We start from the raw sequence: 21,223 nt of genomic DNA on the forward strand, positions 1-21,223 counted from the left end.
TGTACTCAACTGTTGTCTCTTGTCTTATCCTTCCATGTAAGCTCTTTTGGGCAGGGACTGTCCTTTTGTTCTATATTTGTAAACCATCGTGCACAGTGGGGGTCTGGTCCATACCTGGGGCTCCTAGGTGCTATGGGAATACAAATCCTAGGCATTCATCATCATACTAGCTATCATCTTCTTATCGGGGTCACCCTGCATTTTGGGGCCTTGCAGAGGACGTGGATCTTTGCCCTTCTCAGAAGAATGCGTCCGTTAACCTCCCAACAGTGGGGCAGACGATAACGTGACCGGTGTTCCTCCATCTCCAGTGTGGGTCTGGAGCCTATTTGTGGGGAGAGGGGAGGTCTCCTCTGTGCAGCGAGGGGAAGGCTGTCTAGGTTTCTCCAGCAGGTGGCACAGATGCATTTCTCTCACCTATTTGTAATGAGGCTTCTGTGCATCCCCGGTTTATTGCAGTATTTCCCAGCCCTGTCGCTCCTGCGGTGCTGGACCAGGCAGGATGACCAATGCAGTTGGGATTTCTCTCTTCTTCCTCCCATCCTCCCGCTCAGGAGTTGCTCAAGACCCAAACAAACTGATGGCAAGAAATGGGAGCTAGCAAAGGAGCATCTTCTTGCAGCTGGTGAGTTCGAGCTGTCCCTTACCTCCATCCTCTGTCCCAATACACAGCGAAGCCAAGCCGCTGTTCTCTATGCTGCAGGGCTGGCCAGGAAGCGGTCAGCAGGAACCGATTTAGTTGGGATAGCAAAGTTCACCAAGAGTCAGTGATGGGGAAACCGGAACACAACATTACATGTAATCTGCAGGTTACTAGCCAGTAATGCCCCGTCAGGATGGAGCCCACTGCTTAATGCACCCCATGTTCCGTTCAGCCGCTTGTCCGTCTGGAGGCTCACAGGCGGCACTGGTGCCGTCTCTCCCTTTCTCTCACAGCACCGAAGGCCTGGCCGTGCACATGCAGTCAGGGAGCGTGCTCACAGGGAGCTGGCTGCTGCGAAGGGGACAGCGAGTGTTAGGAGCATCTCAGCGAGGGGCTGCGGGTGCTCTGGTGGGTGGAATCTGGGTGGACACCACATGTCACGGCCAAGATTTTGAAGTGACTTGGGGGATCCAAATTGAGATTCCTTAAAAGGGCCTGATTTTCAGAGAGAGGGTGCTCAGCGCTGTATAAAACCAGGCCTTGAGTTGGGCACCCAAACCCCGAGGCACAGATAATCGATCTTCGCCGGTACCTGGGTTAGACTGACCTCCACACCACATCTGACGTGCGACTCAGTCAGCCTGGCATAGTGAGAAAGGCAGATGGGAGAGGCAGTCTGGGACGCAGCAGGGGAACATGCTGATGTAGAGCGGGGAGGAAATGGGAAGTTTGATTTACATTGGGCTGGCAGGGAAGTGATAGGGAAGAAGGAGAGATTTGGGGCCAGCAGCCCTAGGGAGAACTTGCTACTGCTAGATGAATAAATTATATTTCTCCTAAGCGGGTTTAGATTCTCCTGGATACCGGAAACTGCTTCCTTCTCCGTTCTAGCCCTCTAACATGGGTGGCGTGGCAGCGCTTCCCACAGGTGGCTTTGGATCGCTGTGGAGGCTTTAGAGTAGCAGCCGTGTTAGTCTGTATTCGCAAAAAGAAAAGGAGGACTTGTGGCACCTTAGAGACTAACCAATTTATTAGAGCATAAGCTTTCGTGAGCTACTCCAATTTATTAGAGCATAAGCTTTCACTTTAGATAAGCTATTACCAGCAGGACAGTGGGGTGGGAATAGGTATTGTTTCATATTCTCTGTGTATATATAAAGCCTGCTGCAGTCTCCACGATATGCATCTGAGGAAGTGAGCTGTAGCTCACGAAAGCTTATGCTCTAATAAATTGGTTAGTCTCTAAGGTGCCACAAGTCCTCCTTTTCTTTTTGTGGAGGCTTTGCGCGTCTGGTGCTATCAGCCTCGTCTACTAACGGGCACAGCAACGAATGACTTTGTGGTGTTATGCCAGGGCCAGCCCTAGGCCCAGACAACTGCCCGGTGCCCAGTGCTCTGAAGGCACCTGCAGAGCTGCACGGACGCTGTGACTCGGGGTCCAGCCTAATTTCCCTTCTCCAGGATCTGGGAGAAGATTCCCCCTTCAAGCAGCTGGACAGGATGGAGAGGAGAATGGCTTCACTGGGCAACTCAGGGCACTGCCTCAAACAGCCAGGCCAGCCTGTATCCCTGAACACATAGGGCTCCAGGCTGTTGACTGCTGGGACAGCCATCCTCCTGGCACCTGTGATACGGGGCAGAGGCTTTCATGTGCAAAGCCAGATGCTGGAGACACAGTCACACCAGTTTATTTATTAATGTATGGAGTGATGATCTCATAACACCAGAATAACCCTTTGCCTTGCCACAGCACTTGCCATCCACGGAGCGCAGTCTGCCTCACTAATGTTAACCAGGGCAGCCTCCTAGTTCGCCGTGTGGGAGGCCATATTCCACAGCGGCAGAGGGCGGGGGACAGAGGGGAAAGTGACTGGCTTGGGGCTGAGCTGGGAACTCAGGTCTCCTGACTCCCAGTCCTGTGGCTTAACCACAGGGTCAACCTCCCTCAAGAGGACATGTTCTTTCCCTTAACCAGTGACCCAACCTCCCAGGTCGTTCTCTGAGGGCTGCATGGCTCCCACTGGCTCAGTGCCCTTCGTAGCAGATCTTTCTCACCTCCCAGTCACCACCCTGCTTTGCAGAGCTCGCTCACTCGCAAGCAAACCTCAAGATGACAAATGAATCATAGAATCATAGAATATCAGGGTTGGAAGGGACCCCAGAAGGTCATCTAGTCCAACCCCCTGCTTGAAGCAGGACCAATTCCCAGTTAAATCATCCCAGCCAGGGCTTTGTCAAGCCTGACCTTAAAAACCTCTAAGGAAGGAGATTCCACCACCTCCCTAGGTAACTCATTCCAGTGTTTCACCACCCTCTTAGTGAAAAAGTTTTTCCTAATATCCAATCTAAACCTCCCCCACTGCAACTTGAGACCATTACTCCTTGTTCTGTCATCTGCTACCATTGAGAACAGTCTAGAGCCATCCTCTTTGGAACCCCCTTTCAGGTAGTTGAAAGCAGCTATCAAATCCCCCCTCATTCTTCTCTTCTGCAGGCTAAACAATCCCAGCTCCCTCAGCCTCTCCTCATAACTCATGTGTTCCAGTCCCCTAATCATTTTTGTTGCCCTTCGCTGGACTCTCTCCAATTTATCCACATCCTTCTTGAAGTGTGGGGCCCAAAACTGGACACAGTACTCCAGATGAGGCCTCACCAATGTCGAATAGAGGGGAACGATCACGTCCCTCGATCTGCTCGCTATGCCCCTACTTATACATCCCAAAATGCCATTGGCCTTCTTGGCAACAAGGGCACACTGCTGACTCATATCCAGCTTCTTGTCCACTGTCACCCCTAGGTCCTTTTCCGCAAAACTGCTGCCTAGCCATTCGGTCCCTAGTCTGTAGCGGTGCATTGGATTCTTCCATCCTAAGTGCAGGACCCTGCACTTATCCTTATTGAACCTCATCAGATTTCTTTTGGCCCAATCCTCCAATTTGTCTAGGTCCTTCTGTATCCTATCCCTCCCCTCCAGCGTATCTACCACTCCTCCCAGTTTAGTATCATCCGCAAATTTGCTGAGAGTGCAATCCACACCATCCTCCAGATCATTTATGAAGATATTGAACAAAACCGGCTCCAGGACCAACCCTTGGGGCACTCCACTTGATACCGGCTGCCAACTAGACGTGGAGCCATTGATCACTACCCGTTGAGCCCGACAATCTAGCCAGCTTTCTACCCACCTTGTAGTGCATTCATCCAGCCCATACTTCCTTAACTTGCTGACAAGAATACTGTGATGAACAGACACTGCTCTTTGAAAAGGAGATTTGATCTTTAAATATTCCCCATTTGACCCTTATTAAAGCTGCTACAGTACACACCGGTGATGGGCCAGACTCCTGCAGCTGGGACACCACAGTGTGCTGGGCTGGTACTGTAGAACATGGTGCAGCTCTCAGAGGTTGCTGGCCTGGCCTAAGTGGCAGAGTCCAGCACTGTGACCTACGAATGCTTGAGCTTTAGTTCTGGCTCTAGGCTTGGGCAAGTCATTTCCCCTTTCTGTGCCTCAGTTTGCTGCTCTGTGTAATGGGGCTGATGACACTTACAGACCTGCCCCTTTGAGGCTATGCTAGGAGGGTTGCTTGTCAGTTTAATGGCTGGCAATGAGCTCTGTGGTTGTGAAGGACTGGCCAGGAAGAGCTGACTGTATACTTTTTACAGAGATACTTTTTCTTCAGACTCCCATTTATTAGGAATGGCAAATTAAGCTACACCAAACAACATCCACCTTTCCCATTGGGCTCCCGCCACAGCACTGCCCTCCCTTCCCCCAGGGAGCGCTGCCTCCCCCACAGCCAGCGTGCCCCAGCTGGCTCCCCTTAAAAGCAGACTCTGCAGCCAGCCCAGCTGCTAAATCAGTTCCTGCAGGTGGAGCCTGTGGAAGAAGCAGTGCTGGGGGAAAGGTAAGCATGCAGTCCCTTTGCTGCAGGGTGTTGAGGGCCTGTGGGGTTGCCAGCAGGAAGACTTAAGGGGTGATTAGAGGATGCAATCCCCGATGTGGGGGCTTGGAGCCCTGGTGGGGATTATCCCTCTGGAGCCTTTTTCCAAGGGTCCTGCCTTCCTCCTCCTGCTAATACTCAAGGGTAGCAAACAGCCTTAGCGCTTTCTGTTCCCCTGAGACCTTTACAGGCCTTGGCTACGTGGGCTGGAACCTCCCTATCACACACATCTGTGGCCCCCCCTCTCAGAAGCGTATGGCGTTATCTGTATAATGCCTTTCTTCCCCCCTCCCCACAAATGGGGAAAATCCCCAAAAGAATACATGGCATCCCTCATGCCTGAATTCCCCCTTCCTGCTCTCCCTGAGCGCAGGGCTATCTCCTTTCCCCAGTGCCCCTTTGGAACAGCGCCCACAGCCCTGCAAAGCTGGCGTGTCTTTGAGCCCATGGCATGCTGTGATGAGGCAGGACCTTGCTGCGTAATGGCCGAGATCCTCGCCCATGTGCCATCCAGCTTGTGTCCGCCTGGCTTTGGCGATTGATCGGGGGCTTCCTGGGCTGGTCTCGCTGCCCCTCGTGCCGTGCTATGGGTAAGATGGTGGCTGTGGGGACCAGGGCCATTCAGGCCAGGCTGTGGCAAGGCTGGATTCCAGGCAGCAGCAGCCGGACTCCGTGAGGCGGAGGTGTTAGATTAGCTGCTGGTAATGCTCAGTGGGAAAGAAAACTCCTGCCATGTTCGCTGGGGACTGCTGCGCTGAGCCCTGTGCTGGTGGGTGCGGGGGGAAGGAGACGTGTGTCTCGGGGTGAAGGATGGCCTTGCCTGCTCTGACTGGGCACCAGGCTTCCCTCTGAGCGTGGCTGGGAGGTGAGGGCAGGGGAAGAGGGGCACAGAGGCCGGGGGGCCCAGGCGCAGTGCCTGTCGAGCAGCCCCAGCCTCCACGCGTGTTCGGCGGCGTGACAGACGTGCGCCGTCCAGGGCGTGACGTGGCTCTACCGAGCTGCACTGCTGGGGGGGCGTCCGCTGTGGGTGGAGCCGCCGGTGCGTGCCCTGTTCCCCCCGGGGCTGGGTGTGGGGGGCACCTTCTTGGGGTGTCTCCCCCAGAGCATAGTGGGCTGGGTGGGGAGAGAGCCCCAGTGTGGGGGAGGGGGTCTCCTGCAGGGGTTTGGGAGGTGGGGGTCTCTTGCGGGGAGAGAGGCCCCCTGCATGGGAGGGGTGTGTGTGGGGGGGGGTCTCTTGTGGGGGGTGGGGAGAGAGGCCCCCTGCATGGGAGGGGTGTGTGTGTGTGGGGGGGTCTCTTGTGGGGGGTGGGGAGAGAGGCCCCCCTGCATGGGAGGTGGGAGGGGGTCTCTTGCGGGGGGGGGCAGGGCTGCCACACCAGATGGGGGAGGGGCGTCTCGGGGGAGGAGCCTGACGCTGCCACGCCCCGAGAGGGTGGGGCTCCCCTCCCCCGCGGGTGTGACCAGACCCCGCCCTCGGTCAGTCGCGGGGGGGGGGGCTGCTCTCAGCTCAGGCGCATGCGCATGACGGTGTTTGGGTGCCTCGGTACCAACGGCCGGCCGAACTGGCGGGGTCACGTGAGGGGGCGGGCGGGGCGAGGAGTCCCCGCCCCTCGCGCGGGTGGGGGCGGGGCCAGGCTGTCCCGGAAGCAGCCGGAGCAGCAGCGTCCGGGCCGCCGAGCGGGAGGGGGCAGGTACGGCCGCCGCCGGGGTGCGGGCGGGGGCGCCGCGCGGCCGGGCTCCTTCGCCCAGTGCGGCCGCGGCTGTCGTGGGGCCCCGCGACCCGTCAGGGGCGGGATGGAACCCAGGCGTCCGGGCTCCCAGCGGCCCCCCTGCTCTACCCACTAGTCCCCACTCCCCTCCCAGAGCCAGGGAGAGAACCCAGGCGTCCGGGCTCCCAGCGGCCCCCCCCCCCGCTCTACCCACTAGACCCCACTCCCCTCCCAGAGCCAGGGAGAGAACCCAGGCGTCCGGGCTCCCAGCGGCCCCCCCTCCCGCTCTACCCACTAGACCCCACTCCCCTCCCAGAGCCGGGGATGGAACCCAGGCGTCCGGGCTCCCAGCGGCCCCCCTGCTCTACCCACTAGACCCCACTCCCCTCCCAGAGCCGGGGATGGAACCCAGGCGTCCGGGCTTCCAGCGGCCCCCCTGCTCTACCCACTAGACCCCACTCCTCTCCCAGAACCGGGGAGAGAACCCAGGCGTCCGGGCTCCCAGCGGCCCCCCTGCTCTACCCACTAGTCCCCACTCCCCTCCCAGAGCCAGGGAGAGAACCCAGGCGTCCGGGCTCCCAGCGGCCCCCCCCCCGCTCTACCCACTAGACCCCACTCCCCTCCCAGAGCCAGGGAGAGAACCCAGGCGTCCGGGCTCCCAGCGGCCCCCCCTCCCGCTCTACCCACTAGACCCCACTCCCCTCCCAGAGCCGGGGATGGAACCCAGGCGTCCGGGCTCCCAGCGGCCCCCCTGCTCTACCCACTAGACCCCACTCCCCTCCCAGAGCCGGGGATGGAACCCAGGCGTCCGGGCTTCCAGCGGCCCCCCTGCTCTACCCACTAGACCCCACTCCTCTCCCAGAACCGGGGAGAGAACCCAGGCGTCCGGGCTCCCAGCGGCCCCCCCGCTCTACCCACTAGACCCCACTCCCCTCCCAGAGCCGGGGATGGAACCCAGGCGTCCGGGCTCCCAGCGGCCCCCCCGCTCTACCCACTAGACCCCACTCCCCTCCCAGAACCGGGGAGAGAACCCAGGCGTCCGGGCTCCCAGCGGCCCCCCCCCGCTCTACCCACTAGACCCCACTCCCCTCCCAGAGCCGGGGAGAGAACCCAGGCGTACAGGCTCCCAGCGGCCCCTCCCGCTCTACCCACTAGACCCCACTCCCCTCCCAGAGCCGGGGATGGAACCCAGGCGTCCGGGCTCCCAGCGGCCCCCCCCCCTCCCGCTCTACCCACTAGTCCCCACTCCCCTCCCAGAGCCGGGGATGGAACCCAGGCGTCCGGGCTCCCAATGGCCCCCCTCCCGCTCTACCCACTAGACCCCACTCCCCTCCCAGAGCCAGGGAGAGAACCCAGGCGTCCGGGCTCCCAGCGGCCCCCCTGCTCTACCCACTAGACCCCACTCCCCTCCCAGAGCCGGGGATGGAACCCAGGCGTCCGGGCTCCCAGCGGCCCCCCCCCCGCTCTACCCACTAGTCCCCACTCCCCTCCCAGAGCCGGGGATGGAACCCAGGCGTCCGGGCTCCCAATGGCCCCCCTCCCGCTCTACCCACTAGACCCCACTCCCCTCCCAGAGCCGGGGATGGAACCCAGGCGTCCGGGCTCCCAGCGGCCCCCCCCCGCTCTACCCACTAGACCCCACTCCCCTCCCAGAGCCAGGGAGAGAACCCAGGCGTCCGGGCTCCCAGCGGCCCCCCCCCTCCCGCTCTACCCACTAGACCCCACTCCCCTCCCAGAGCCAGGGAGAGAACCCAGGCGTCCGGGCTCCCAGCGGCCCCCCCCCTCCCGCTCTACCCACTAGACCCCACTCCCCTCCCAGAGCCAGGGAGAGAACCCAGGCGTCCGGGCTCCCAGCGGCCCCCCCCTCCCGCTCTACCCACTAGACCCCACTCCCCTCCCAGAGCCAGGGAGAGAACCCAGGCGTCCGGGCTCCCAGCGGACCCCCCTCCCGCTCTACCCACTAGACCCCACTCCCCTCCCAGAGCCGGGGAGAGAACCCAGGCGTCCGGGCTCCCAGCGGCCCCCCCCGCTCTACCCACTAGACCCCACTCCCCTCCCAGAGCCGGGGAGAGAACCCAGGCGTCTGGGCTCCCAGTGCCCCCCCCCCCGCTCTACCCACTAGACCCCACTCCCCTCCCAGAGCCAGGGAGAGATCCCAGGCGTCCGGGCTCCCAGCGGCCCCCCCACCTCCCGCTCTACCCACTAGACCCCACTCCCCTCCCAGAGCCGGGGATGGAACCCAGGCGTCCGGGCTCCCAATGGCCCCCCCCGCTCTACCCACTAGACCCCACTCCCCTCCCAGAGCTGGAGAGAGAACCCAGACGTCCAGGCTTCCTGCTGCCTTCCTTGGTCCAGCAGCCTGTGACCTGCTGTCTCCTCCCGGCCCTGGGGAGCAGTGCCAGGCTCACTTGTCATCACTAAGCATCCTGGCTCTGGGATGGGGCTTTTGGGAATGTCCCCAGCACTTCAGCTCCTGGGCTGTGGTCCTAGTTTGGGGTCTGGGGCTTTTGCCTCAGAGAAATGGCGATGTGTTGCAGGACTGGGCTAGAGAGAACCTGGATCGGTTCACACACGTGCACCGAACAGGGAGCAAGAGCAAAACTTACGGGGTATGTGTGTGGGGGGAATTCTGTGCTGGATGTTTGTGGCTTCTGTCTTGCAGGGCTTTCCTCACCCACAGGCTGTCCTTAAAGCTCTGCTTCAGCAGGGCAGCAGCACATCCCATGGGCTGGGCTCCTTTCATGGCAGTTTGGGTGCCTGATTGTTCCTAGCTCAGTGACCCCCTTATGGGACTGCTGAGTGCTTTATGCAATCTCCACCTTACAGGAAACTGGCCACTGGATGTACTTGCTTGCTGTGGGAAGGCTGACCGGGAATGATCTTCCTTTGCCGTTCTGTAGCTTATCGCTGTTGTTAATGGGGTCATTAGCCAGTTGCATCTTTAAAAAATGCTGATTCATGATAGGAAACAGTTTTCATAAGTAGCTTATCCTGAAATAAATCCTCAGGAGATCACCTCTCCATACCACGCTGCTGCTGGTGAATGCTTATTGCTGCTCCTGTGAATGGCATTGTAGCTGTCTGTAGGAGTAGCTTCCCTAGTTAACATCTGTCTACTCCCAGCTATGTGGCTTACTGGCACTGTAAGCTCTTCAGTGCTGGGTCAGGGTCTGCATCTGTTCGGGCCTGTGTTAGTGAATGCCACTCCAGTCAGGTGGCTGTAAGGACTGGCCTCTGACAGTCTGGCTGATAGCTAGATGGGAAGGCTGGTTTAGCCTCAGTTATTTGTACTGAACCGGTTACTTGTCCTATGGCTAGCTGCGTTGCATGCAACTTTGGAAATGACAAAGCTTCTCCGGGTCCATGCTGCTAGTCTAGTTCTTGTTTGCGTGCACTTCAGGAGGCGTTGGGAGCACTGGTCTGTTTCCTCTCTCACCTGCATCTCTGTCACCTGTGGATCTGCAGTTTTCTCTTGATACAGAACTGAAATCCCAGGATCAGAGATGTTTCAGAGTAACAGCCGTGTTAGTCTGTATTCGCAAAAAGAAAAGGAGTACTTGTGGCACCTTAGAGACTAAGGAATTTATTTGAGCATGAGCTTTCGTGAGCTACAGCTCACTTCATCGGATGCATACCGTGGAAACTGCAGCAGACTTTATATACACACAGAGATCATGAAACAATACCTCCTCCCACCCCACTGTCCTGCTGGTAATAGCTTATCTAAAGTGATCATCAAGTTGGGCCATTTCCAGCACAAATCCAGGTTCTCACCCTCCACCCCCCCCACACACAAACTCACTCTCCTGCTGGTAATAGCCCATCCAAAGTGACAGCTCTCTACACAATGTGCATGATAATCAAGGTGGTCCATTTCCTGCACAAATCCAGGTTTTCTCAGCAGGATAGTGAGTTTGTGTGTGTGTTTTTTGGAGGGGGGTGAGAGAACCTGGATTTGTGCAGGAAATGGACCACCTTGATTATCATGCACATTGTGTAGAGAGCTGTCACTTTGGATGGTCTATTACCAGCAGGAGAGTGAGTGTGTGTGGGGGGGGGGGGTGGAGGGTGAGAACCTGGATTTGTGCTGGAAATGGCCCAACTTGAAGATCACTTTAGATAAGCTATTACCAGCAGGACAGTGGGGTGGGAGGAGGTATTGTTTCATGATCTCTGTGTGTATATAAAGTCTGCTGCAGTTTCCACAGTATGCATCCGATGAAGTGAGCTGTAGCTCATGAAAGCTCATGCTCAAATAAATTCCTTAGTCTCTAAGGATCAGAGATGTAGCTTTGTCCAGCTGTCTGAGCCTTGTAACTATGCACTGCTGCCCTCTGGCTTGCAGGTTGGCCAGACCCAATCTGGTGCACTGAGTTTCCAAGGCTTTAACAACATGGCTTCATGCTGGGCTGGACTTTCTCTGTTAATGTTACATTTTTCTTAAGGCTTGATGGCTCTTGCATGAGTACCAGCTTTGTGCTATATCAGGAGTATCTGGATTCATCCCTGCTGCAGGGACTCTGCAGTATTGTGCTCCCTTTAGACCCATTCCTCTGCCTTCACCAGCATGGGTCGCAGTGTCTAGTCTGATGACACTCAGGAAACAGGTGAATGAGTGCTGGCTACAGCTCCGGTACTCTGCTTAGTGGGGTGCATTGTTACTAGAGGCAGATGGAGGAGCCTCTCTCGTTAATTAGTTGGTTAGTGAACTGAGCAGAGGGCCAGATGCTCCAGCTCTGCCACAGGCTTGCTGTGATAACTTGGGGCAAGTCACTGCCCCTCTTGGCCACATCTTAAAACAGGCCTAATAATTGGGGACTCTAAGGACTAATAGGTCATGTGTAAACCAAACGCAAAGGCCCTTGTATGATTTGATTATTCTGATGATGTGACCCGTTAACGGATGTAAAACACCCACTTGTGGGGAGTAGGTGTTTGCTAGATGTTTCGAAATGCCAAAATAGATTAAAAAAAAGAGTACTTGTGGCACCTTAGAGACTAACCAATTTATTTGAGCATGAGCTTTTGTGAGCTACAGCTCACTTCATCGGATGCATACTGTGGAAAGTGTAGAAGATCTTTTTATACACACAACGCATGAAAAAATACCTCCTCCCCCCCCCACCCCACTCTCCTGCTGGTAATAGCTTATCTAAAGTGATCACTCTCCTTACAATGTGTATGATGATCAAGGTGGGCCATTTCCAGCACAAATCCAGGGTTTAACAAGAATGTCTGGGGGGGGGGGTAGGAAAAAACAAGGGGAAATAGGTTACCTTGCATAATGACTTAGCCACTCCAAGTCTCTATTCAAGCCTAAGTTAATTGTATCCAATTTGCAAATGAATTCCAATTCAACAGTTTCTCGCTGGAGTCTGGATTTGAATTTTTTTGTTGTAATATCGCAACTTTCATGTCTGTGATTGCGTGACCAGAGAGATTGAAGTGTTCTCCGACTGGTTTATGAATGTTATAATTCTTGACATCTGATTTGTGTCCATTTAGTCTTTTACGTAGAGACTGTCCAGTTTGACCAATGTACATGGCAGAGGGGCATTGCTGGCACATGATGCCATGTACATTGGTCAAACTGGACAGTCTCTACGTAAAAGAATAAATGGACACAAATCAGATGTCAAGAATTATAACATTCATAAACCAGTCGGAGAACACTTCAATCTCTCTGGTCACGCAATTACAGTACTCCTTTTTCTTTTTGCGAATACAGACTAACACGGCTGTTACTCTGAAACCTGTCAAAATAGATAAGTTGCCCTAGGCAGTAAGATAGTGAATGTTAAACTTCCACTTCCTAAACACAAGTGAGATTGTGGTCACTCCCTTGTGCTGCTGTTTCCTTCTTGACCAGATTATCTGCATTGAGATGAGTATCACTATACAGAGGTGGGGAGAGGAATCAATTCTTTAACATGTGCTGGGGTAGGAGAGAAGCTGAGTGTTCTGCTCACTAGAGGTAAACCTGGTCAGACAAACTTGGTGGTGGTAGAGAAATAGCAAGCCAATGGCTGAGGGAACTGGGGTTATTTAGTCTGCAAAAGAGAAGAGTGAGGGGGGGATTTGATAGCAGCCTTCAACTACCTGAAGGGGGGTTCCAAAGCAGATGGAGCTCGGCTGTTCTCAGTGGTGGCAGATGACAGAACCAGGAGCAATGGTCTCAAGTTGCAGTGGGGGAGGTCTAGGTTGGGTATTCGGAAACACTATTTCACTAGGAGGGTGGTGAAGCACTGGAATGCGTTACCTTAGAGGTTTTTAAGGCCCTGCTTGACAAAGCCCTGTCTCGGATGATTTAGTTGGGGTTGGTCCTGCTTTGAGCAGGGGATTGGACTAGATGACCTCCTGAGGTCTTTCCAGCTCTGATGTTCTATGATTCTGTGTTTTAGAAACTCTTAACCGTTCCTTAATGGTTAAGGAGGCTTCAGAGTGAGCGTGACTGGTGTTCTGTTCTGACCCAGTTGAAGAGAAGGGATCAAAGCTACAATATGTATTTTTAGAAACAATCAATGTGTGCTGTGGCACCTACATGTATATATACACCCTGCTACTTTGTACAAAGGCAAGCCTGGACTTTGATTCTCCACATTTATGTATCTTAAACTTGTTTTAAGCCCTGCTGTTGCCACTTGCTGTATACAAGCAGGGCAAAGCGGTTCTATTTAAAGGCAGAGATCCGGAAAACTTCCCCTGAACAGGGGCCTCTGGACTGCTGATATCTGTCGCTTCCATCCTCATGGTCCCTTCAGAGGCAGGTCACTTAAATGAGTACAGCCTAGGCCTTTCTGAAGTAGTCATGCTTTCTGCAGCCATACTGGCTGATAGTATGATAGTGGACAGGCTTGTTATCGCTGGCCAAAAAAGAAATGCGGGGACTCTGGAAATCAAGGCATAGAAGCAGTTGCTGGATGGGAACACACAGTACTGAATGTTATAGGTAAATAAATGTATGTCAAGTCTGTTGTAAGTCATGTTGTGAAATGTCTGTCTTTGCAGGCCTAGAAGAAGGAAGCTGTAGGGAACAGTACTTCACATGCTCTCCCTCCGGCCTCGCCCTCTCAAGGCTTTTCATTTGGAACTATGATGGCATTGGAGAGTGCATTGATTACCCACCATCAGGAAACTGCCAGAGGTTCAGAAACCTGGAGAGATCAGGCAGCTGGAGATTGTTAGCTGCCCACAAGAAACTGAAGAGACTGTCTTATTTCCCTGTGACTGGACTAGTATCCTATGCTTCATGGTGTGAAACGCTCCTGACTTACAAACCTCTAGTCCAAGAGACTCTTAAAAGAGAAACTGCTCTCTAGAGGAGCAAAGACAGACCGTAAAAATAGGTTCCCCAGGAGCTTCCCTGTTTGAGAAGGAGCAAGAAGTTTCAAATTACTCTCTGTGGGCAGGAAAGCTCAAAACGAGGAGCATGACGGAGTTGCGGGTGAAAAGTAAGTGCCGGGTTACTCCCGCTGCTCTGCTTTGTGGAAGTCAGGCTAAGAAACCTGGATTGAATTGGGTAGATACTTACACCAAAATGGGCACTTCCAATAAGGGTATTGTACAGTTCAGGTGACATGCTCCCTGTTAGCTGGCAGGACTCCTTGTTTGTGTCACTGACAGTGACTATCTTCTGAGAGGGGAGGGGAAATTCATCTTTTCAGGGACTTGTAGTAAAGGGACATAGAGTAATGGAGAGAAGCAAAGGCAATTCCAATGATGTTGAGTTGTTCTGAGCTCTGCTAGTGTGAACACCTTAGCGAGGAAGAGCAAGGCTGAATAACACATCGCCAGTTTGCTCAAATATCTCGCTGCATCTAAAATCAGATAATTAGGCAGCTGCATGCACCCTGTGTAGGAGGTAATAGCTATATTCCAGGCTGTCAAACACTGGTGTTGATTTTGTTTAGCTCAAGGTATGGCTCTCTTGCTTGGGAATCTGAGGCTGTTCTGAAGTGTAACTCCTGTCCTTACTATATACTGGTCCTCTTTCATTCCCCCATGCTCAGACTGTCCCCCTTGCTCCAAGAACTGCTACCGGGATACGTGGCAGCCACCCTGCTGAGGGCTGTTTCGTGGTCCGCTCCCCTATAGTAAAAAGAAAAGGAGTACTTGTGGCACCTTAGAGACTAACCAATTTATTGGAGCATAAGCTTTCGTGAGCTACAGCTCACTTCATTGGATCCCCTATAGTAACCTCTCACTCTTCCAGAGCCAGGAGATCCATGGCACTTCCTTTAGCTTTTAAATCAGAGCTAATGTTCCAGGTGCGGATGGTATTGAGCATCTCAATACCAGACTGCAACAGTGGGGAAAGATTACAAAGGAGAGAGGGGTGTGGGGTCTCTGGTGGTGGAGGGGAGGCTCAGAGTAAGGAGCAGCAGCAGAGGAAATCAGCCCAGCTCTTTGTGGACAATGAGTATGAGCAGGGTAGCAAAAGAATGGCTGGACCCACAACTATAATTGGCCCATAGGTGGACTGGCCAAGACCATCCACTGCAGTACAGTTGAAATCAAGTTTCTAACTACAGTGGGTATCCAGAGCCCCCTGCTCGTGGTGGCAGCTGTCTGGCTGCAGAATGACTGACTCTTGTTGTGACACCAGCATTAATTTTGTGCTCTTATGTTTTTTCACCTTGAATCATTTCCCTCCCTTCCCTCCTCTGGCTTGCTACTGTAAGCCCTATAAACTAAGATCTCATCTAGCCTGTCCCTTGGAGGTCAGGGCAGGATTGTTCCTTGTAGTAGGAGTCTGTACCTTGTCCAGTCTTGTTTTAAATGGCCCATCTGATGGCCCTTCCACCACTTCCCTAGGGAGACTATTCCACAGTCTAATCTGCATGTCAGGAAGCAGTTCCAAATGGGACTAAACTTGACTGTCTGGGCTCCCTTGAGAGCCCATTGGCACTGTATCATCATTGTCTGTGGTCTCGCGAGTGACTTGCAAGAGATATAATAGCATCAAACTGTAATATATTGCTCATGGCTCTAAGTTAATTTTTTGATAGCCTCTGGAGAAGTGTGTACACCTGGCAGGGCTGAGTGGAGGTGGCAAGTCTCCTTTGCACTTAACTCTTCTATTTAGAAATGAATCTTTGGCCTTCTCTATATTGCAAACTGCACCAATTTAACCAAAATCAGTTATTAAATGTCTGAAATTGTGAGCACATTTTTTTAGGTGGATGCAAACATGGCTTGGTTTGATCGACTGAAGTCAGTGGAGAAGTGACTTGCTGATTTACGTAAACTCTGATATTTGTGCAGTTTAAAAAAAAAAAACAGTTTAAGACTTCTCTTGTGGAAAAAAGAACAGGAAGACTTGTAGCACCTTAGACTAACAAATTTGGAAAATTACAAGTTAGAAAAAGTGCAACTTGTAATATAACCAAGTCTTTACCTGCTCCTTTCGAAATCCTGATCTCCACCTGGAATGTTTCTAACAGCATAATGTACCATTATGTTAATAGCCACTCATGTGGGTTATTCACAACAGGTCTGTCTTGTTGGGTGCATGTTGCTTTGATCCAGCAGTAGACAAGTGCCTGCTGCTGGCATGCTAGAACCAGGAGGTATAAAGCTGTCGGCTGTGGGGGAATAACTGCTTTGACTTGCATTGGGATCTGACTTGCATTGGGATCTGCATATTTTCAACAGTCCTTGTTCTTGGGATGCACAAACAAACATTCCTTAGGCTCTTTTCAGATAGTAGGAACACAGTCCTCTCTAATACTTGTGTTAAGGAGGTTATCCCTGCAGTGGCTTTCAGGGAGTCTCATTTATTTCAGTGCCTTTTGTCTTTTAGGGACTCCCATGTATTTCCTTGCCTTTACACAAGGCATAATAAGCCTGTCCCTGATGGCCCTACCTGGCTTCACCCTGGGTGTAAATGGGGTATGACTCCCATGTGCTCTCTGGCTGACATTCCTGTCCTGAGAATCCTGTCCTAACCTCAAGGAACACAGTCTAAGAGGGGAGGAGCCAGAGGACTAATTCCCCTCTGAAGAAGAAAATGTGATCCTGACAATTGGCTAGTGACTCTACACAAACATGTGGAAATAGAATCTTTCAGCATCAAAAAGAGGAAGCCAAGAGTTGTGGTAGATGGCAACTCTCCTTTAAATGATTCAACATTGCCATTTACCTGTGCGCACAGCTGCTCCTGCTACAGATTCTGACTACAGCCAGAGTGACTGCTTCACAACATCAAATAAAAATCTTTAGCATTATAAGCACACATGCTGTGCTCTTTAATTATATACAACATGGGTGTCTGATGGGAGTGCAGGATAATGAAAGGTCTAGAATTAAAGCAGTTGATAAAGATCTAGAGCTCCTGGAACATTCAAGCTGGCTTGGACTGAAAATTTCTGTAGGACCATAAGAGTGTTACAATAAACAGCAGTATATTGAGTTAATGAGGTCTGGCTCTGTTTAACTTGACAGCCTTGTTGGCTATCACAGAATAATAGGACTGGAAGGGACCTTGAGAGGAGACAAATGATTCCTAAAATTGAGTGACTGAAGACTGAGCTGTTACAATCACCTGAGAAGGGGGGAAAGCAACATGCACATTCCTACCTCTTTCTCAGCTCTCAAAGTGAGGGGACATGTGTTCCCTCTGCCTCATGGCAATAGATGGAGTGGGGCATCTGATCTGCTTCAGTGGGACATAGACACGGGCTGTAGCAAAGCTCAGGGAGAGGGCTGTATGCTTGCTGTGATTATGCAATACAATGTGCTAACAATAAAATCCAGTAATATGGAGCTGCATAGACAATCTGCAAACTTGTCCACAAAAGTGGTTAAAGGAGAGCTGGTGCCTAAAACCAATTTAAAAGCCTCCTGGCAAAGGTCCTCACAAGAAGCATCAAAGAAATGAAGTCATTGTGTGGTGAGCGTTTAAGTGCTGATGTGGACTAGAAACTGGCCAAGACACAGAAAGGCTGGATCACCTGCTTGGTTACTTCTCCCACAAACATGGTTGTACTTTACCCATCTGTAAGAGACTGTATGAGAGTGAAATTCCCTGACATTGGTCATAAAGCCACCACCATATCCTCTTCAATCACACACACCTCTGCTCTGGTGCCAGTAAATCACCCCATCTGAGCTTGGCTGGGCTGGTGGCCACCTATGATTAGTTTGGGGAGCAGATCTGTCTGCACTGTTACCTTGTTACCCCTCTGCCACACTTGTCTCTCTCGCCTGTTGCATCTTATCACCACACGAGCTGCTGAAGTCTCCAGCCCAGGCACGGTCTGCTTCATGCTTGCAAAATGCTGAGTACGGTGGGGCGCTGATCCCTGGCTAGGGCCATGTAGGCCCTGCATTGCTAGATGCAGTGCTGCAGATAAATGGCAGGAGTCTAACAGTCCACCCCTGGGTGTTTAGTATTGAGCAGGATACAGGAGTGGACCATGAGGTAGTGTAAACCTGTAGATGTTGTTGGTTATGGTGGTTAATTAATTAGGTCTAGAGAAACTTGAGGGAGTTGGCAAGGCACATTCTTGGACGGCAAGGGTAGCTCACTACTGGAACACCTTGCCAAGGGGAGTGGTAGATCGTCAGGCTCTTGACACTTTCAATTACAGATTGGCTGTTTGCTCTAAAACAGGGGTGGGCAAACTTTTTGGCCTGAGGGCCACATCAGGGTGTGAAACTGTGTATGGAGGGCCAGGTAGGGAAGGCTGTGCCCCCCAAACAGCCTGGCCTCTGCTCCCTATTTGCCCCCTCCCACTTCCTGTCCACTGACTGTCCCCCTCTGAACACCTGACTCATACAACTCCCCCTGCTCCTTGTCCCCTGACTGCCCCAACCTATCCACACCCCTGCCCCCTAACAGGCCCCCCAGGACTCCCACACCCTATCCAATCCCCCCGACCACCCAGAACCTCCACCCCATCCAACTGCCCCCGGGGACCCCCTACCCGACCCCCCCCCACTGTGCATGCGTGCCGCTCCCTGCCCCCCACTGTGCTGCTCAGAGCGGCAGGAGCTCGCAGCCCCGCTGCCTGCGCGGGAGGGGGATCAGTGGGGGAGGGGCAGGGGGCGAGCCTCCCGGGCCAGGAGCTTGGGCAGGACAGTCCCACGGGCTGGATGTGGCCTGCAGGCCGTAGTTTGCTCACCTCTGCTCTAAAAGATATTCTAGTCTAGCTCAACCAGAAACCATGGGCTTGATAGAAGAATTACTGGGTGGAGTTTGATGGCCTCTTAAGTAGGATACTAGAGTCCAGTGGATCTCAAACTCTGAGTCTCGACCCCAGGGTGAGTCTCAACCCCAGGGTGGGGTCACCAGGGCTGTCATTAGACTTACTGGGGCCCAGGGCGTTGGCCCTTGATGGTGGGGCTCAGGTTACAGGCCCCTGGGCTCAGCCTGAAGCCCTTGAGCTTTGGCCTCCCCACCCAAGGCACTGGAGCTCGAGCGGGCTCAGGCTTCAGTCCCCCCTCCTGGGATCATGTAGTAGTTTGTGTTGTAAAAAGCGGATCGTGGTGCAATGAAGTTTGAGAACCCCTGGACTAGATGATCACAATAGTCCCTTCTGGTCTTAATCTGTGACCCAAATCTAGGCAAGAGGGGCGCCCAGGGGCAGATAGAATTCAGTGTTAATAGAGGGAAGGCAATGCATGCTGGGAGGAATACTCTGGACGAGTAGTACACACTGCTGGGTTTGACCAGAACAATTTCCACTCTGGAGAAAGAGCGGCCTGCCCTAGTGGCTGTCCAAGGATGGTGGCATTTTTCCAAATCTGGTAGCTACCGGTTTGCCCCTTTTGCTACCGGTTTGTATCTCACTAACCCAGCGTCCTTGGCCCACCTGCGCAGAGCCATCTAAGTCAAACTATAGGATGTCCTCCCTTCCCAGCCCTTGCTGCTTGTGCCCCACTCCCAAGTCCTCAGGGCCTGGATTGCCCTCCTGCTGTGCAGCCCCAGCGCCGCTGGAATGTGCTGTTGGGCTACAGAGAAGACGGACGGTGGTTTCGTCCTCAACTGAGGGTAGAGCAAAAACACCTCTGCTGGCTCCGAGCAGAAGGGCCTGGAGTTCCGACCTGCGCCTTCTGCTGGGCGGCACAAAGAGCCTCCCTAGACTCCCTGTTGTCCTGGTGTATTTTGAGCACCTCTTTTCAGGTATCTGAGAAGATGCCTATGGGCTACCTCAGAACAGGCTTCGTATGGCTGATTCAATGTTTAAAACAGCGTGGGCAGTAGGGAATGTTACCTGGTTCTCTGCAGTGAGCAAACCTTGTGTGGTTTCTGTTATCCTAGTCTAGCCCTATCTGATTCACACTGATTTGCTCTGGGAGCAGGATCCAGATAATCTGCTTTATGTTCTTGCGTGCTAAACTTGGCAAAGCTTCTATATGCAAAATTGAGTACGGGGCAGACTTGCTAATCTGGAGACAGTTGGTGCAAGACCAAGAAGCTAGAAAAATGCCTCCTTTTTAGAAACCAGGGGAAATGTAGGTAATAGAGACTGAGTCAAGGCAAAATGCCTCATGTTTTAGCTCTCTGAGAGGCAAGCAAGAGAAGCTGACTGTCAAGGTTGGACCTGGCCAGCTGGTGGGTATTAAATATCTGAGTTTGAGCTTCAGTGAGTCCTATTTTGTACCTCTGTGTGAATTGCACTCTGGACAGTGCTTAAAGAGAACTACATAATAGACCCCCATGTAACTGTAAACGGAGCTTTGAGTGGGTGAGTTTCTAGTGGGGTTCCCCAGGGATCAGTTCTTGGCCCAAGGCTATTTAACTTCTTTTCATCAGTGACCTGGAAGAAAACAATCATCACTGGTAAAGATTGCTGATATGGCGCACATTGTGGGAGTGGTAAATGAAGAAGCCAGGTCACTGATACCAAACGACCCACATCAGGTTGTAAGCTGGGCACAAGCAAACAATATGCATTTGAATATGGCTAAATGTAACCACCTAGGAACAGAGATTGCAGGCCATGCTTACAGGATGGGGTGTTCTGTCCTGGGAAGCAGTGACTCTGAAAAGGATTTGGTGCGGATGGTAGGTAATCAGTTTAACTTGAGTTCCCATTGTGATGCTATGGCCAGAAGGACTAACGCAATCTTGGGATGGACAAACAGGGGAATCTCAAGTAGGAGTAGAGGTTATTTTACTGTGTATTTGGCACTGTTGTGATCACTCCTGGAGTACTGTGTCCAGTTCTGGCATCAACAATTCAAGAAGGATGTTGATAAACTGGAGAGGGCTCAGAGAAGAGTCATGAGAATAAGCTTTGTAAAAATGTTCAAAAGTGCTAGATTGACTCCTATGAGTCTATTTAGCTTAAAGAAGAGCAGGTTAAGGGTGATGTGTTCAGTCTGTAAATACCTGCATGGGGAACAAATATTTGATATTCTAGCAGAGAAAGGTCTAACGCAATCCAATGACTAGAAGTTGAAGCTAGACAAATTAGTCTGGATTTTTAACAATGAGAGTAATTAACCATAGAACTTCTTCTGTAATCTTCCGTTCTGCCCACCCTGGTGTCTACAGATTTAATTCCATAGACATTCCTATCGACTGGCTCTAAAGGTTAGCAGCCATCCTTCCTGGTCTGTGACTGAGCTGCTGGCTTCATGCAGGATGCTTGCAGGGAGGCTGCTGCTGTACATCTGATCTTATTAACATCACTGACCTTTCAAAGCCTTTGCCAATGAATAATCTTTGGATTAATTCAGTCTGATGAGAAATACACTGCTTCTCCTCAAACTACAGTCAACCTCTTTGGTGTTGAACGTCTGCATGCTTCTGGTGCTGCGTGCCATTGCTGGGGGAATGCTGGTCACAAGCCATAAAGGTAGTAACAAGTGTACCTGCTTGGCTGAAGTAGGAATCTCTAGCTGGTGCCCTCTCCCTGAGCCCAATCTTCAGACCATCCTTGAGATGGGGCCTGAGGAGCCCTAATGGGACCTTCTGC

At 52.7% G+C, this 21,223-nt stretch overlaps 1 protein-coding gene across 4 annotated transcripts in view; it reads left to right on the forward strand.

Moving 5' to 3' along the window:
• Positions 1–4,534: 4,534 nt before the first annotated feature.
• The window catches only part of MROH1 (maestro heat like repeat family member 1), a 110,280-nt gene continuing 93,591 nt past the window's right edge, over positions 4,535–21,223 (forward strand). For 2 of the 4 annotated variants that reach the window (XM_084620627.1, XM_084620630.1), the window contains exons 1-2: positions 6,220–6,278; positions 13,305–13,747. In XM_084620627.1, the coding sequence (XP_084476753.1) occupies positions 13,726–13,747 (22 nt within the window). In that variant the 5' untranslated portion in view covers positions 6,220–6,278; positions 13,305–13,725. Of the gene's footprint in view, positions 4,552–6,219; positions 6,279–8,812; positions 8,906–13,304; positions 13,748–21,223 lie in introns of those variants that run through there. The other 2 variants (XM_084620629.1, XM_084620628.1) reach the window with 2 other exon arrangements.

This window comes from Lepidochelys olivacea (assembly GCF_965140295.1).
Source record: "Lepidochelys olivacea isolate rLepOli2 genome assembly, chromosome: 2".
In the NCBI taxonomy this organism is placed as follows: domain Eukaryota; kingdom Metazoa; phylum Chordata; order Testudines; family Cheloniidae; genus Lepidochelys; species Lepidochelys olivacea.